General features: G+C 35.6%; 1 protein-coding gene across 9 annotated transcripts in view; it reads right to left on the bottom strand.

Moving 5' to 3' along the window:
* Positions 1–7,762: 7,762 nt before the first annotated feature.
* KLHL5 (kelch like family member 5) overlaps positions 7,763–19,498 on the bottom strand; it is an 83,504-nt gene continuing 71,768 nt past the window's right edge. For all 9 annotated transcript variants that reach the window (XM_081303224.1, XM_081303220.1, XM_081303225.1 and 6 more), the window contains 3 exons: positions 17,123–17,335; positions 15,171–15,342; positions 7,763–11,374 (listed from right to left, as the gene is read on the bottom strand). In XM_081303224.1, coding sequence (XP_081159350.1) covers positions 11,318–11,374; positions 15,171–15,342; positions 17,123–17,335 — 442 coding nt within the window. In that variant the 3' untranslated portion in view covers positions 7,763–11,317. The remainder of the gene's footprint in view (positions 11,375–15,170; positions 15,343–17,122; positions 17,336–19,498) is intronic.

Genomic DNA, 19,498 nt, shown 5'->3' with positions numbered 1-19,498 from the left:
TGTTTGTAGTAAGAAACCCAGAGAACAAAGAGCAGGTTTACCTACTGCTGATTACAAAGGAGTAGATTTCCTGACTCCGTGGATTCCCACCTAGGTGGAGTTCTCTGTATTGTTCCTGTGAGACTTAAGATGCTAGGAGAATTGACCTGAACATGATACCTCTATTGCTTTCTGGGCCACAGGTGATAAAAATTCTTTGTCTCTAACCCATGGATGTCATCCATTAAATAATAACAGGTTAATTTATTAACTTAAGAAGAGGAAAATAAATCTTAGACTCTGTTATCCAGCCAATCCCTTGTGAGTCTACTTCTCTGTTTTAGTACAAAATTCTTTTATTAAGACTCCACTCTTCAGATTACTATGTGTTTTTTGTTTCCTGATTGGTTCCTGATGATTAGTTACAGCAGCATAATTATCTCTCTCACTTAACTATACATTTTCCTTAGAATTTTGAAGCACTTGCCTCTCTCAAATTACATTAAACTTATGATAATAGATTTCTGACATACTACTAATGGCTCTTTCTGCCATTTCCATTCATTATTGCTTTCTTAACATCTCTGCTCTTTGTTCTATTGATAGCAACAATCCTTCCTTGAAACCAGGTCATTAAATATGTCATCCTTTAAAAAGTGCCCTTCTTTTGTCCTTCCACCATAGAAAGGAACTTATTAAGAGCTGTGTGTGTGTGTGTGTGTGTGTGTGTGTGTGTGTGCGCGCGCGCATTCATTCACATACACAACAGGCAAAACTATATAGCCTGTCACTTCTCACGAAAAGGAAATACTTAAAATGGAGTGCTGATGTGCTGACCTTGGCACGGAGTATACATCATCCTATATAATCAAGACAGCTTAAACTCCCTCCATACAGCAGTAGCTCTGACTTTAGTTATTATTATTATTTTTTTGACCTAGAGTGCTCAGGTATAATTTTGTACTAGGTATTTTTCTTTAACTTTGGCCTTCAAAAAGGGACTCATTCAAATATGTACTTATTTGGGGAAACTTGCCTTGCTACAATGTAAAAATCTTAATTTTAAACATTTTAAAAAAATCTAGTTGTGGATGGACACAATACCTTTATTTTATTTTTTTATTTTTATGTAGTGCTTGAGGATGGAACCATCCCTCATACTTGTGAGGCAAGTGTTCTTCCACTGAGCCACAGCTCAGCCCCAATTTTAATCATATTACTTATTCTAATAATATTTGTCACATACTTCATTGAATACTTCACCTCACTCCCTGTGATTCTACAGGCACAGATTATAAATATTCATGTAGACAATTATGAAAATTTCCTTAGTGCCAATCTTAAAACACAATGTAACTAATGGGAAAAAAAGGACCACGTGGCAAATAGCATTAACTACACGTATTGGTAAACAACCCAGAATTGTAAATTGGCATACTTTTTAATAATTTGATGCAAACTAAAATGTCTTTTGGATAAGTCAAAGAAAAATGGACTTGAATAATTTTTATTACCAATAAGACAGACTAGTTGTTAAATAATGATTAAAATGTTAGTATTAATTAAATTATTATTTCATTATAGTCAAGGGACTTATCATCATTTGGCAATCATGATATACTGTGATTGTGATTCCTGGAAGTATACTTGTAGTTAGATTTTACAACATTTTCTAAAATGCTCAAACATTAAATAACGTAAGTGTAATGGCAATCAATGATGTGAACAATATAGAAGACTAGATAGAATTAAGGAAAAATACATCTTCAACATATTTTAAGGAATGAAAGAATTGCATAGTATAATGTAATTAATAGGTTTTAGCATGGTTGAAGGTACACTTAGAGAAATGTTTTATTAAAATTATGTGGATATGGCCTTACTTCATGATAGCGCCTGTACCTAATTTCTAGGGCATTTATATTCTGTTCAAATGAATTTCTGAAAGTAACCATAGGTCTGTTCAGATTTCCTATCCTCCCCCCCTCCCCCCCCCCCCCCCCCCGTAATGCAAACACTGGCTGTGACTTTATGGGTGGCTGGCATGTGGTCAAATTGTGTCAGCCACTTTGAGGTGTGTGCTCACGGAGTGTGCCCAAGGTATGTGTGTCTGACAACGAGGAGTTAGGAGATGTTCCCTTGGTTTTCCTTACTCTGGAAGCTGAAGCACTTAGAGGTCTGAGCTTCACAGAGGTAAAGTCCTTCCTTTTGAGAGCCACAGCTGAAGTTGCCCCAGCAAACTTCCAGCTGATTGGTTCACAGCGGCCCCAGCAAACTTCCAGCTGATTGGCTCCTCTGCGGTGATGCTCATTGGGCTGTTTCCCCGCCCTTTCAGGCCACAGAGCAGCTCATTGGGGGACTCTTCTGGCTCCGCCCATGTGACCCAGCCAATTGGCCTCAAGAGCGGGAGGAGGGGGTTGAGGGGCTCGCTGGAAGCCTGGTGGTGGCAGTTGGACTCTGAGGGAATTCCTGACGAACTCCTGTGGTGCCTCCTATGTGTTCTAAAAATGAAGTTCATTTCTGCTTTGACAAGTGGCTCCTGAATTGTGCCCAGCCAGACTGCAGCACTTCCACCTTGGGCATGTCCTCGGTTTTGACTTTTTATCCCTTTTCTGGGAAGCCAACAAATCAAAAGGGAAGCTTGTTTGGCAAATGCTCTTGCGCAACAGAGCTTCAGTGCTCTGGGCATTTTTCCAAGTGTTTGTCTCTTTTAGTTTAGATTTTTGTCCATATCATCCTGAACACTCTGTTATTCAATACTTATAAGAAATAATATTTTATATTTTATTCAGAATTTGGGTTCAAGTAGGATGATTCATCTGAATAATTATTTAAACATCTTATCTGAAAACCAATTCCTGCTCAGAGTTATCCATGTTTCATTTTAGACTATTACAAATATCCTCGTAAGTATCTTTGATAAAAGTAAACTATTTGTTTTACAAATTATTATTTTTCAGCCTCACTGATTTGGTATAACTTGGGGAAAACATATCTAAATTAGTAGAAGCCTCTAAATCATATGATGTTTTAAAATAAATTCAGTTATATTTCTTGTACATGTTTAATGAAACTAATCAAGTTCCCAGTACAGGCCCTCAGGGAACTTAAGCACATAATAATGATTTGCAATCTCATAATTATGTGAACAAACTGTTCTCTCAGCAATATTACAACAGATTTTCAAATGTATTGACATTTTACTCAATATTTGGGTAGTGGGGAAATTAATTTCTCTGCGTTACATAAAGAATAAGAAATAACCATGGTAATAAATAGTCTTTCTAAAGTTTGTACTAAGTGATGGCTTTAGTCCTTTCCAGGCTCCAGTTTTCCCTGTCCTCCTGTAAAGTGCTTGAGGATGCTTGGAAGGTTTGCTGTTGGAATAACACAGAGGGCCTTAATTTGAAGAAGTGGCAAGCTAGTGAGAGAGTTTGAGAGGAGCATAAGCTTCCATGTTTGGGGCGGGTGATGTCATGATTCTTAATCGTGACTGCACGTTAGAGTTACCTGGGTTCTGCCTGGGATTCACACTCCAAGATGTCATGTCTGGAGTAGAGTCCAGGCATCTAGGTACTTCAGAACACATCCCAGTAACTCTGGACACAATGGTTGAGAATCACTGAGCTAGGTAGTTCAAGCAATATGGTGAGAACTCGGGTAGCATTTGGGTCTGGCTGGGTCTGGTATCCAAAGCTGTCATTGCTGGTGGGTCGGGCTCACAAGAAACAACCTACATTCTGCAGTACTGTAGCCTGGAAGGGATCTGATCAGTCATCTAGTACAATCTCTGTAAAGACTATATATATATATATTACTGTGACTATTCCTTATTCTTTACATAACACAGAGAAGTTAATTTCCCCCCAACCCAAATATTAAGTAAAATGCCAATACATTTGAAAATCTGTTGTATTATTGCTGGGAGGAAATAAAATTATTTAAAAAATATATTTTAGCTGCAAGTGATCTAAATGGCTGTTTCAATAAGGCCAAAAAGGGAAGAGCAGGTGGTCTGAGTGAAGGCGAGCCTGCTGGCGCACTGCATCTCCAGCAGTCATTATGACCGTCTCCCAGTGTCTCCGTGTATTTTGGAGTCAATGTACAGACAGGAGGGATGATTGGCATCTTTAATTTGAAACGATAGGTTATAAAGTTTATTTTAAAAATCTGCAAAATAACGAATTGGCTGGTAGTTCTCACTATTCTTTTGTGTATGCTCAAATGTGCAGTCATCCTGGGGTGCTCCTTCCTGGGGTCCCGCCTCCAGGCTCATTTTTTCCACCTCTTTCCAAACCTACCTCCACCCCTAACACCCAAACAAGGACACCTTGTAAGTTCTTTTTGTACTGTGTTTCAGAATCTGTGATATCATTTACCCACATTCCACCAAATTAGAAGTGACTCACCTCAAAGCAAGTCTACCTCCATATTTATGTTCAACAAATAATTAGTGAGTGTTTATTATGTGAAGGTCTATTGGCAGATAAAAGGCTAAAATGTACCCTGGTATATACTCTTAAGGAACTCACATTCTTTCCTCCTTTGCTTTATCACCTACTCATGTATGGATCACAGTCTCCCTACTGTTTTGCTCAATGCCTCATTGATCAGGACATTTCTGAGATAAAGGAGCTCCCTGCTGAATTAACTCACTTCCCCAGTCCTTTTCTGCAGCTTTGCTACTGTTTCTGATAAAGAATCCGGAATCTGACAAATAAGTAGGTCAGCTTTTGCCAAACTTATTACCCAGCATTTTCTTCTTTGACATTCTCACACAGCACAGCTATTCCTGTCCATGCACAGACAGCTCTTTGAATGACAGCTTCTCCCTAACCTCACTGCTCCAGCTACCTAACACAAGACAAGGGCCTCTTCCTTCCACAAAATTTACTCCATATTTCTTGAACTGTTTGTCAAATAGTATAGATTTATAAAGTTGCATGATTTTAGAGAAAATCATCTTTAAAATTTAGTTAAGTTTTTAATCTCAAGTAGAATGCTTTTACTTTGGGGGGGGGGCGGTACTGAGGATTGAATCCAGGGGTGTTTTACCACTGAGCTACATCCCCAATCCTTTTTAATTTTTTGATTTTCAGAAAGGTCTCACCAAATTGTCCGGGCAGACCTTGAACTTGGGATCCTTGCCTCAGCCTCCCAAGTTGCTGGGATTACAGGTGAAGCCAGAATTAAAGATAGATAGTCAGTATAGAAAGGTAAATTGGGTCAGTTAGATCAAGGAGGCCAATTTGAGTCCAAGAATTTGGAGACTACCTTCTGAGGGAATGAAATGCCTTCAGAGTCCTTCCTCCACCTTTATCAAGATACCCTGCCCCTACTCCAACCTGTTGCTAAGGTAACAACCCAGGAATTGTCCCTCCCTACTGGGAGTTATAAAAGTTGTTAATTACACCCCTTTTTGCACAGATCACTCCACCTTGGCTCCTCCAGCCCACCTGCTTCTCACTTTTTAGCCATCTTACCTGAGCATCGCCTGGGCCTAGTCACATAAGCAGGAAGGAGAGAGATAAGGGGAAGAGAGCAGAACAAGAGGCCCAGGACATATAAAAAAGGCAGAATACCCTCACTTCTTGGGATACCAGGATACCAGCTATGGCCTCCTTCTCCCTCCTGGGAGAAGTTTATGTTATCCCCCTTTAAATAAACCCTGTTTATACGCTTGCCTCAGCGTGCTTCTCTAATGTTATACTTCAACATGTGACAGAGCAGGACTTGTCACCGGTAACCAGCAGTATCATAGGCATGCACTGTGGCACCCAATTGTTTTTATTATCTTAAAAAGTGGCAAGAGAACTTTACTGTGCAGAATTTATTCAGAAAAATACATATTAAACAATCTGACAAGTTTTTAAACCTGGTGTTGGGTGGATAACCTTAATACTTTAAGTATGTTGCCACTTACTGTCATAACTGAATGGTCACTGAATCATCATTTGCCTGCCCAACCTAATTTTACAAGCCTATTATTATATAAGTAATATTATTTCAACAATATAAAATTATTTTAAAATGCCTCAAATGCAATTATTATCCACAAAGCACTGTGAATAATCAAAAGGAACCAAATTCAGCCTGGGCATAGATCCAGGGCATTAAGTTTCTTTCCTGGGCCTAGGGATGCAACTCAGTGGAAGAGCACTTGCCTAGCAAGCCAGGCGCTCTGGTTCAATCCCAGCATCATGGGGGAAAAAAGCAGTCTGATTCCAAGCTTCCCTGGTTTTGATGTTGAGATCCCTCCTCACTAGGCAGCCAGAGGAAACCCTTGCTCAGGCTGGATGTGAGGGTGGCAGTAGGGTGTAGTCTTGATGCTAATGCCCAAATCAATCAGTACTGAATGTCTTTGGGATTCACAGGATATCAGAGTAGTTCAGGCCCAGGAATGACACAAACTGCACTTTCATAGGTCTTAGGAGTGAGGACAGAGGCTATGTTGGAGGACTTGTTGCATTTTTATAAATCTACAGACGTTATCAAAGAGCCAGAAGAATGAAAATACCCAAAATAGGCTTTAATTCTTCATGGTATATATATATTTTGTACTCCAGTTACAAAATGAAATATAATAAAAATATCGCAAAGAAATGTATAACCCAGGCATGATAAAATTATTATTTTATTGCATATTTGTTTCTGAGTAAGAGTTGTCTTAATAACTTCAAATAATATACAGTTTGTGGAATGATATCCTTCTTTTAGAAACAGTTCTGAAAAGCCCATCATGTGCCTTTGCACTGAGGAAGAGCTCCCACTCCAACTTCCCTCTTACGTTTGTCACCGTCTCTCGCTTAGTCTGTCAGATTAAAAAAAAAATGTGTTTATTCATAAATTACACTGAAAAAAAAATCCTCTTTAGGATACGTATAAATCCAGAGTTTTAATTCTAGTGATGTGTATAGGATGCTTATCATTATGTTTAAAAAATAATTTGTAATGTATCTAATAAGTTTTTAAAAAAAATTATGGTAAAATAAACATAAAAATTACCATTAGTGACATATAGTACTCTTCGCCATGTTGTGTGAAACCATCACAATAACTAGTTCTGGAACATTCCCATCATCCCCAAACTCCTTATTCATTCAGTGGTCACTTCCCACTCCCCCTTCCTCTTTGACAACCACTAATTTGTTTTCCGTATGGACTTGCTTATTTTGGATATTTCATATAAAAGGGATCATTGCACAAGAGGCCTTTTGTATCTGGTTTCTTTCCCTTAGCATAACGTGTTCACGGCTTCTCCATGTCACAGCATGTATTAGTACTTCTTTCCACTTTATGGCTGAATAAATTCCATTGTGTGTATGCATCATTTGCTTACCAATTCATGAGCTCATGCACATTGGTCTGTTCTTAACTTTTGGCTATTTTGCCTAGTGTTACTAAACTTGTGTGCAAGTTTTCATTTGAACACATTTTCAGTTCATTTTGCTACACAGCCAGGAGTGGAACTGCTGGGTCATATGGTAATTCTGTTTAACTTATTGAGTTACTGCCAAACTGTTCTCTACAGCAGCTGCACCATTTCACATCCCTGCCAGCAATGAATCAAAGTTCCAATTTCTCCACTTCCCTTCCACCACTTATGTTTTTAAAATTATAGTCATTTCAGTTGGTATGAAGTGATCTCTCATTGTGGTGTTGATTTTCACGATGACTAATGATGCGAGCATCTTTTCATGTGCTTGTTGGCCCTTTGTATATCTTCACTGGAGGAATGTTTAAGTCCTTTGCCCATTTTAAAATTGGGTTTGTCTTTTTGTTGTTAAATGTAGAAGTTCCTTTTATATTCTGGGTACTAGTCCCTTACCAGCTATGTGACTTACAAATATTTTCTCCTATTTGGTGAGTTAGCTTTTCATTTTTTATGACAGTGTCCTTTGATACACTGAAGCTTTCAATTGTGATGAAGTCTAATTTATGTATTCTGAAGCTTGAGGTTTAGGTATTATATGTAAGAAACTACTGCTAAATCTAACATGATGAAGATTTATGCCTGTTTTCTTCTCAGAGTTTTAGGTTGTAACTCTTGTATTTAGACCTTTGATCAATTTTGCATCGATCTTTGTACAGGGTGTGAAGTAAGGGCCTGACTCCATTTTTGTTGTTGTTTGTGAGTATCTAGTTGTCTCAGCTCCATTTGTTGAAGACATTAAATAGTCTTGGCACTACAGGAATTTATGCTTTTTAGCAGTAAAATTGGGTTTGCTTAAGAGTCTCTTTTATCAGATTATGTAAATCCTCTTCTCTTCACATTTTTGCTTTTTTTCCCCCCTCCTTTTACCATGAGAGGGTATTGAATTTTGTCAAGTGTTTTTTCCTATCAATGGAAGTATTTTTTTTCTGTTCATTTTACTATGTGGTGTATTACATTGATTTTGTACATTAAACCATCCTTGTATTCCTATGACAAATCTTACTTTGGTCATGGTGTATAATCCTTTTAAAGGCCTGTTGGATTTAGACAGAGTATTTTGTTGAGTTTTGCATCTATATTCATAGGGATGTTAGTCTATAGTTTTCTTGTGTTGGTTTTGGTATCAAGGTAATGCTGGCTGTACAGAATGAGTTACAAATTGTTCCCTCCTCTTCCATTTTTGGGAAGGGTTTAAGGATTGGTGTCAATTGTTTTTTATATGTTTGGCAGAGTTCACCAGTGAACCTGTGTAGTCCTGTACTTTTTTGTTGGAAGTTTTTGATTACCAATTCAGCCTCTTGTCATGTCTCTTCGGTTTTTTAGAAAATTTTCTTCTTAAGTCAGTTTTGATAATTTGTATGTTTCTGGAAATTTGTCCATTTTATCTAGGTTTTCTAATCCATTGGCAATAATACTTTTGACAAATAAATTCATTTATAGTTTAGTTACTCAAGCTACTATGCAATTTATCTAATATTTATGGAACTTAAATGTATGCCATATTTTATTACATTTATTTTTCTCAAGAAAAATATGTATAGAATTTTATGAGTTAAACAAAAATTTCCCTAAATACTAAGGAACCATAATTTTATGATGGGGTGTGACTAGTGTAAATTTTATTGCTAAAGAGCATAAACTCCTTTAGTTTTTCTTTTTACCAAAACAAATGATTACTCACATAAAACAAGCCTCTCTTTTTCTACTCAAAGGCAAGAATGGTAGGAGTGAAGACTCCAAGTCAGACTGTGTGTGTGTGTGAACCCTTGCTCTGCCACTTACTTGCTACATATACTCTTGGGGTTAACTCTCTGCCTGTTTCCTTAATTGTAAGAAAGGAAATAATAACAGAATCTACCTCATGTGGTTGTTGTGAAGATTAAGAAAATTAATGCATACAAAAAAAACTGACTTCTGTTCTTAACAAGCATTAAATAATTATTAGTATTATTTTTCATAAAGTAGTCATTAATTGGAGTTAAAATAAACAGTACCTAGATATACATCTTAATGGACAGGCTAATAATAAAAGCCAAGGCAGCAATGTGGACACAAGAAAGAGCCATGCTTTTCTCTAAAATTATAGGATCGGGATTAGAAGCTAAATGAAAGTCTTGGTAAATTCCCCATCCCTTGAAAAGAAATGGGTCTAATGATACCCAGGAGAGCAGGTGCTACTGCCTACAAAACTAGAGAGGCCCTGAATTAGAGTAGGAAATTCCATAAAGGAAAGCAAGTCCTGGGAGGGGAGAATTAGTTCCTTTACTTTAACATGAGTCTTCTGTGGGGACAGGGAACTAGAGCAGATAATGAGTGTTCCAAGAAACGATCGTAAGATTTCAGCTTCCTCAAGGAGGTGAGGATGTAATGAGGATTCTGTTACTAACATTTTTGTTTTGTTTCTTAGATTTTTTGCTCTTCACCTCCCTTCCCTTAAATATACTTCATAATATACATAAATATACTTCATAACTAATCTTTTGCCAGGAAAATAATGAACTCACACTCAAAATGAATATGTAAAATATTAATACATGACAAATCACTATCACCATTATTTTCTTAGTGACTACATCAGTAAAATGACTGTTGGATTTGATTTGGAAATAGAAGCACTTCCTTTCTTGGGTTCCTAGACAGAAACATTTCATGTGCATTCAAAATAAGTTCATTTTTTTAAAAATAGATTTTGCTCCAACTTTTAATGAATTTTGAAAGATGAGAATTTAGACTCATTTTATATAAAGATTCATTAATGACTTATGCCTAGTAGGAAATATAAAAAAATGTTACTGCCCCGTGCATTTTTTTGCAAACAATACACAATTCAGGGAGAGTATTAACATTCACAGATGTAATTAGAGTTTATAAATGTACAAAACTTTGGGTAACAAACACGTTAGACTTATTTTTCAAATATTGAATTAGCCCGATCCCTCCAAACTGCTTGATTACAAAAATGCATGATGGATTACTAACTGTGACAAAACGTAAGAGACAAGTCAGAAGAGGCAAACACAAAACTTGAACATAATAACATCCTGTTCTGTTAATATCAAAAGACAAATCAAACAAATTTTTTTTGTAATAGAAAAGGAAACAAAACAAATTCATGTAATTAAATACTAGTTAGGTTAAAGAACAGTAAAGGGCATATAATATTTATTTTCTCTACATAAGTTTGCATATATTTAATGTAAACTGTCATATGTTTAAATTTCAATTAAAGAACATCATACATGTAATTCTTGATGAATCTAAATATAATGGAATGAAGATTTAAACAGACCCCAAAGATCATATTGTTTTATTTGGTCATTGTTGTTCTAATGCTTTAGCATCCCCCCCCCCGCCCCGCCCATTGGACTACGCCAATTTTAGAGGTAAAATCCACAACCAAAGCATATATAGTGTAGGTGAAAAAACTAGATAGTATAGTCTTCAGTATGTCAGAAGTAGAGATTATGATTAAACAAAAATTACTGCAATTCATGTATGATGAACTTACAAAATAATATTTTAGAAGTTTTTAATGATGTTTGTGCTGTTATAAAATCAATCTGGATAATGTAAGTAAAATGGGCTAAACTATGAATAAATGAAATTTCTGGTTAACACTGGATTGTTTTGGAGTAGCACTTTTTTTCTTTATGTTTCATGTCAGGAACATATGTTTATAATCCACCAGCTGTAGTTTTGATTTACTAAGAAATGAAAGTTTTAATCCTGGTCCATCCACTCCTTGCTTTTTTTTTTTTTTTTTTCCACATTTCAGCTTGAGATGAGGCACTCTGTGCCCAGGAATATTGCACATTTACTAAAAACATATCCACTGATAGCAGAATAATTGTAGTAAATTAATAAAGGAAGAAGATATTTTCATTTAGAAAACAAAGCACTAAATTATAATTTTACAGTCACAACACAAGCTCCAGCTCTTCCTAGGCACAGTGGAGCAACCTAAAAAAGAAACAAAAAGAGATATATTTGGATTTGGAGGATATTACTCCCATTGAAATAGTGACATAGTTTATTTGTTGGTAAAGACCTGCTTCTTCAGCCCTACTGTGACCTCCCCTCTTGATGTCAAATTTTCAGCCTAAATTGTTTTGGGCATATTACCAGATTAGTGGTACTCATTCTTTTTAAAGGTGATTTTTTTTCAGATGGCTCAGGAATTAGTTATATGAAACATTATATTTGGCTAAAATGTTGAACAATATGGATGTGAAAAAAAAATGTTGAACACTTTAAGTAACGCTGCCACCAAACAAATACCACCCATACAACCCTCTAGCAGGAGTGGAAACAAACCTGTTGAATGAATCTAAGCAATAATCTTAATTTATAGATAAGGAACAATTCTTACATCTTTCACTTATTGTCCTCTTTTTTTCTTAAAAATACCCAAGACACTAGGCAATTCATAGCTGAAATTAAGGTTTGGACAAGATTAAAGATTACTTGTTCAACAATTAAAGCTGAACAGCATTCTGAACACAGTAAGAATCTATGCAGGTGTGTTAAAATGTTAGCATTTGGGGTTGGGGTGACTAAAGCAAAATACTAAGAAAGTTTGCTTTGTTATTATTCGTATAAGGGTATAAGAAAGTGTTTTCTGTCAAATCTTTAATAGCAAGATGACTTCCTAATTAGTTTGACTGCCTATTCTGTCACCCCTACCATCACCCCCATGAAGATTTGAGAATGACCAGACTTTAATTGTAAGAGAATTCTCAGTTGTTTTCCATCTGAATCAGTTTTGATTACTGTTTCTCCTTGAAAAAAATCAATTAACCTATTTTAAAATCATATCTATTATAGTATTATAGAAGCTATAACATCTAAATCATTTAAACCAAATGTCAGTTTGTATTTAGCAGCTTTTCTCAATATATTTTTCCCAAGATATTAAACCTCCACACTGTCAATAGGTGATATTGTCAAGACAACCAACTAGAAAGCTTAGCTTTTAGACTTCGGGAATACATTGCAGTCACCTTGTGCTTTGAGTCAAGGCTGGTAGAGGGGTAGGTGGTGGCTTGAGACTTTGCAATCTCATTTCAGTCCCTATATAAATTACCTCTTGTCCATATGTTAAACACTGAGAGAAAAACATTTATTCTCAGATTCTATGGGTATAAGTTCACGTTTTTAGGTGCCTTAAAGAGAATTAGTGGTGGAATGTAAGCAAAATAGCTATGTGATCCAGATTACTGATTTTGATACTAGCTGATTTTTAGCATAAAGTATTAATTATCTGTTATAACAAGTATCAAATATTGGCTAACAGAGTTTCTTATAACTGATATAAGGGCTTAAATCAAGTACTTCTCAGAAAAAGAGAGTTTCTACCTCGTTTTGGACTTCTTCATAGTCATTCACAACTACTTCTGCCATCATGGGAGGCTGATATCAGGTAATTATGTAATTTATTTTCGATGTTGTTGTTCTAATAAAACTTTATTTATAAAAGCATGTATAAGGCTATACTGAGCTCATGAGCAGTTGTTTGCCAACCTGAGGATAGGCCAGTGCCATTAAACACAAATACAATTAATGTTTTGTAAGCCTTTTAAATTGTATCTGTATTTAATAATCATGTAATTTCTAAGGAAATCCTGCAGCTCTAATTCAAACACTCAATCTTATCCCTTTTATCTTTCTCCAAGAGATATCATTTACTTAAGAAATAAAATTAAGGAGGTAGCATCAGAGTCTTTTTCTTACCTTTCTCTTCACTTAAAAACTCCCTGTACCATTATATTCATATTCTCATCTTTTCCTCAAGCCATGGGAAGTAATATTATCCCTCTAGTCTGGATGACCAGTCTTTACTTTTAATTCTGTTTCCCATCCTTCTTTCAAGAAGATGCTCAAAAGTTTTTTCTACCAGAATCTCTCTCACCCTCTTGCTGTCATCTCTACTGTGAAAAAAAGTCCTTGGCTCAAATTCTAATCCCACCATTTATTTGCTATGTGATCTTGGGTTAGCTATTTAACCTTTCTGTGTCTCAGGTTCCTTATCCTATACAGTAGAAATATGATCACTTACACCTTCCAGGGTTGTTGAGAGGATTAAGTACATTTTTTAATGTGAAGTGCTTACAGCATGATACATATAATGTGCACAATAAATGTCAATTTATTTTAGCTCCCACACTTTTTAAATTGTGTGGTGGCTTCTGCTTATGTCACATTCTCAGAGGGCCCCACAACATCATGAATGATGAATTTCCATTCTTCTTTATGTAGTTGAAATGCTCTCCTTCCTGTGACTATCTTATTCCACTAGCCCTACAACTCTCTCTGATCATTCCTTTGTTGCTTTTTTCAGAGGCCACACTCCCAGTCCAACCCAATAAGCATGGGTCTGTAAGGACTGGTTGGCGGGAATGGTAATATCTCTTGACTTCGTCTATATTTAACACTTGTAGCCTTGCAATGGAAGCAATCTTCTAAATGTTTTCCTTTTATCCAGTATCTCTGCTGCCCTGCCCTAACCCAACTTACACTGAGCCCAACAGTATTACTCTCTTTGGTAAAATCCTCTGCTGGCTGCTGATTACCAAACTAATTAGCTTGGCCTTTACAGGGCTCCACTCTGACCCAACCTCTTCTCCATTAATAATTCCTCCTCGGGCTGGGGTTGTGGCTCAGCAGTAGAGTGCTCGCCTAGCAAATGTGAGGCCTGGGTTTGATCCTCATCACCACATAAAAAATAAGTAAATAAAATAAATGTTTTGAAAAATATTTTAAAAAAAGCTCCTCCTCTCTAGTATGTATGTTTATAACCAGCCATTTTCCCTCAATATGTCTTGTGTATTTCTGTGTCAGTGACATTTCTTCCATGTTTTCTCACACAATTTCTCCTTTATTTCTAACCTTTTGAATTGGATCACTTCAGATTGATGCTTAGTTTAAAAAATCCCACTTTTTCCTCACTAAAGCCATCCCAACAATCACTTCTTTTGTCTGAAGATGTACTTAATATCCCCTGTCTCATACTGTAGGTTCTTCCTTTGCACACATATCTCTCACCTACCTAAGTCAGTTCTTTGACAATCAGATTCTCAGAAGTTTTTTTGGGGATATACTTACCATTGCTTCCTGCATATAAGAAAACCTTGACTCAGTTATTGTCTTTTATGTGCCAAATACTGAACTGGGTGTTTATAAGCACAAAGTCCTGATTCTAGTCTTGGTGATGATGATTCTTATGTGTGTTTAGCTCCCGCAGAAACAGATATGGAATTCTTTCTGTTTAAAAGCTCGCCATGCCCAGTTTCTTATTCATTAATGTAATTTAGGGTTGCCATCTTATCAGGTTGTTATTTAATTTAATCAGCTCTCAAATATCAATGCTTCTGTATTCAAAAAGTATTGCTCGTATATGGGCAAATTATTCAAATTTCTCTGATTCTGTTCTTGCTTCTTATTTTTCATCCTTTTTCCTCCTTCTGTGATAGCCCTCCTGTGGCCCTATTAGCTCTATCAGTGCCAGAACATTTCACCAAGAAAGTGATGGGATCAATGAATAATTTCTTTTGAGTATTAACTTATACTTTGAAGGTAATTTTGGATTTTAATTATATTTTAAAATTAAATATTGTCTCTTGTTTTTTCTTATTCAATCAAGAGGTGACCTTATCATATCCACGTAATACATTTCAATATTGGACAAAGTTGAGTGGTTCTTTACCAAAAATTATTTTCACAAAAAGAGAGTATGATAATGAAAATGAAAAGGCTATACCTGGGTCCACTCATTTGTCTGGGGATCATAAGCCTCCACTGTGTTAAGGTATGTCTGTCCATCATATCCTCCAACAGCATACAATTTATCGCCAAGTAAACAGACCCCCACCGCATCTCTGCTGATGCTCATAGACGCCACTGCGGTCCACATATCTGTTTTGGGATCATATCTGAAAGAAAATTTTTAGAACTGGAGCTGACATTGTTCTCAAAATATTATATGTAAAAATAGTTTTGTCCTTTAAGTCTGTCTTCTTGTCTGCTATGTAACTAAAAAAATCATTTCAACATGTTTTAGAGAAAAGATCAGTATTTTCTTAAATATTTTAAATTATAGTATTATAGATTAATTTAGCATATGTGTAACACTTAAAAGGAGCTAACATAAATAAATACTAAAAACTAAGTCAAGGCCTTACTACCTATTGAAAATGTAGAAAAATCAAATACATTAAGCTATATGTATGATGACTTATACCCTCAATCTTGTAGCTGCCCATTTTAGATCTTCTTGTCCCTTTCATGAAGCATCTTAACTAGACACCCAAAGTGGTCTCTCGATGAGCAGATGCTTCTGGCAAAGATGACCTATTTTTCTTTTGATACCTCTTCTATCAATGACCATAATTTTGCTGGATATAGTACTATAGTAAGCCCATAATTTATGGGGTAAAGTGTATAAAGTCTTCCACATTCCCTTCCTGAATTATAACATGTGACAAGCATGTTTTATCCCCATGCAGATGAAGAACAAGGTGTAACTTGACTGCTTTCTCAAGAAAGAACCAAATCTTATTATTCTACAGAGTGCTCATTATTATCAACAAACATTGATTTTTCTTTTTATCCTTCTAGTCACAACTTATTTAATAAATCACCCTCATCTTTAAAAAATATGATCAAGTCCTTGTTTCTTGGGCACTCATTAACTTCCAATTCCTCTTTAAAAATCAAAATCCTTTATAATGTCTCAAGACCCTATATAATCTGTCCCCATCCACTCCAACTCCTTCCTGTCGCTATCTCCATTGCTCTTTGCTCTCTGGCCACAATGGCTGCCTTTCAGTTTCCTGTATGAGCCACATTCTTTTCTGCTTTAGAGAGTTCATACATGCTTCTGTTGATTCTACCTCTAAAATGCATTCAATACTCTTCATTCCTAGACTAGAATGAATGTATGACATGGTACCTCATGTACCATCCAAATCTCCCAGTATTAGGCTCTCTGGCCCCAAAGCTGAGCTTTGTGTAATCAGTTTGAATGACTTGATTAAGCTTTTTAAGATCTGTTACTAGCCAGTGCTGGGTGCAGTGGTGCACACCTGTAATTCCAGTGACTCAGGAGATTGAGTCAGGGGAAGTACAAATTTGAAGTCAGCCTGGACAAATGAGTGAGACCTTGTCTCAGAATAAAAACGAAAAAGGGCTGCAGAGGGCTGGGGATATAACTCCATGGAAGAGTCCTTGCCTAGCATGTGTGAGGCCCTGTAAATAATAAAGAGAGATATATTATTAGCCTTTTAAAATTTTATATTATTTCATTTTATATACAAATATGTCAGAAATGTCTCTATCCTTTTAACTTTTTATTTAGGTTCTAGCCTCTAGCTCATTCTCTCTGAACTTCATTAAGCTCCTCTTCTTAGTAGGTATAGCATCCAGCACAAAACAGGCACAAAATAAATGTTTGCCATATGCTTCAATTAATAATTTATGTAATCAATTCTAAGGTAAAGTTTAAGTAAGTAGCAGTAACATGATGAGAAAAGATTCTGAGTAGACTGCTGGCAGACAGAAGAAGAGATGGCTAGAGCAGACAATCCATGCCTACAGAACTCCCAAAGAACCATTCTGCATATGATGGATATTCAGTAGAGTTATCAATTTTCCTGGAGGTACCAGAGTCTTATATTTGATTTTTCCCCCTAGTTTTCCTTCTCAGAAAATTACCTCTCCACACAGTCAGAGAGTCTGGAAGTCAAGTTGGATGCAGGAGCATCGTGTCCTCCAATAGCATATAGCAATCCATTCCAGGTTGTTACTCCTACGCCGCCTCTCCTTTTTGACATTTGTGCACACAGTGTCCATTTATTAGTATGAGGATCAAAGCATTCTACTGATTTGAGACAAGAACTTCCATCACGACCACCAACTGCATAAAGTCTGTAAAAAGAACACAAGAAATGATAAATAAGAAATAGTGCTGTTGCTCTCCTTAAGACAGAGAGGCTATTCTTATGGTATTTCATTGAATTAAGATGCCCAGTTGTCAGAGACACTGTCAATTTATGTGCCATTAAGAAATAAGACATCTAACAATTAAATGACACTTGTATATGTTATATATCATCCTGTATACATGAAAAAGAAAACATAACTGCACATGAAAGCAGTGACAACTATTTAATAGCTGCCTTCTCTTTGATAAGTCACCATTGACTGCAACAGGCATTGTAATTTTAGGGATGTTAAAAAAATGTGTCTTAGAATAGATAAAACACACACATGGAGAAGGCTTTGGGGCCCTCTACCATGGGTCTTCCCTGTAAAAATGATATAGTCTAGTGATAAAGAGCATGAATTCTTGAACCAGACTATCTGGATTTGAATGCTAGTTTCTTCACTTACTCCTTGTGATTGTGGACAATTTATTTAATTTCTATGTGCCTCAATTTCATCATCTATAAGCATGATATCACAGTATTATTAATAATTACAGGGCTTAGCATGTAATAAGCATGGTATAAGTATTTAAAGAAAAATTGTCTCTGTGTTCTTTTAGAAAACAGCATTTTTAGCAGATCTTAAAATTGTACAAACAACATTTATACTGAGTTAATATTAAGAATTAAATGTGTTGTTAACATTTCATGAAGAATCATTATCTCAAGCAATGGTTTTAAAGTTGTCTTCTAAGAATAGATTTTACAGATGAATGGGGCAGGGGTATTCCCAAAATGGTTCATTTGAAATTAAAGTTTTTGATAGAATTTTTAATTTTCAAAAATATCACCTGACTCAATTAAATTCCATGCAAGATTTAGAACTCATTTCTCTTCTCACATGACAGTATCTACTACAATAAAAACAGGAAATTATGTCAACTTGTTTATTTACTTATTTTATGTGATGCTGAGGATTGAACCTAGTGCCTCATATGTGCTAGGCAAGTACTCTACCACAGAGCTACAACCCCAGCCCATCAACTTGTGATAATATTGAACTATGTATTTTAGAATAAGATTTAGATCTTCACAGACTTTTAAATTTATGATCAAGAATGCAAGTAGTTGGCTGATACTGTTTGATATTCAACTTAGAACAAAAATTTTCCTACTACTTTCAAATTATTTGAGCAATCTAATGGAAGAGTCTCCTGAGACTCCAATTAAATTAGTAATTAAAATAACTATTGCCATTTCAACCTTTTATCTGTGAATCAGGATTTTCTCATACTACTAGATAACCAAAAGAAAACAGAACTAAGCTGGATGTTCTTGAAAACTGAGTTATTCTTCTATATCATTTTTATAAAATTTAAACTTGAACTTAAAATAAAGTTAAGATATTATTGTTAAAAATATCTTAACAACAATTTAGAGGTAGCCTGATGAGAGAAGAAAGAAAGTCTAAGTAAAGCTTCTTTCTGTCAAATACCATAGAAAGGAAAAATTCAATATTCTGGAAACTTTAAGATATAGAATGTATTGCATAAAACATAAACACAACTACATTTGTTCCATTGAACATTATAAAATAAGGTAAGATAGTAAAAAGAGGAAGTTATTCAAGGCTGTATCAATTATATTCAATTAATTAAATTTCCAGCAGGTAAAATGTGAAATATTGACTTATCATTAGGGGACAAAGAAAGGTAAGGAAGTAAGTTATTTTTATTTCTGGAAATCTGGTTTTAAAGAAAGAAGGTGGTTGTTCCTTTGTCCTCTATTAGAAATAAGAGCTCAGAAACTTGACATTGAACAAAAATTCACCCAACAAACTTATCCCTGAAGTTTAACCCAAAAGGTCTAAACAAGGGGATGTGGCTCAAGCGGTAGCACGCTTGCCTGGCATGCGTGCGGCCTGGGTTTGATCCTCAGCACCACATACAAACAAAGATGTTGTGTCCGCCGAAAACTAAAAAATAAATATTAAAAATTCTCTCTCTCTCTCTTTCAAAAAAAAAAAAAAAGGTCTAAACAAACATTCTTCTAATTAAACAGGGACTGTTTTAATTTTCTTCTTTTTTCTTATTTTCAGATTTGTAATGGTTGATGTTTGTACCAAAGTTAGTAAAGATACATAGTGACACATTTGTAAGTTATT

This window comes from Spermophilus citellus, assembly GCF_964194105.1.
Source record: "Spermophilus citellus genome assembly, chromosome: 8".
Classification (NCBI taxonomy): domain Eukaryota; kingdom Metazoa; phylum Chordata; class Mammalia; order Rodentia; family Sciuridae; genus Spermophilus; species Spermophilus citellus.
This window is presented reverse-complemented; position numbering and strand designations above follow the sequence as displayed.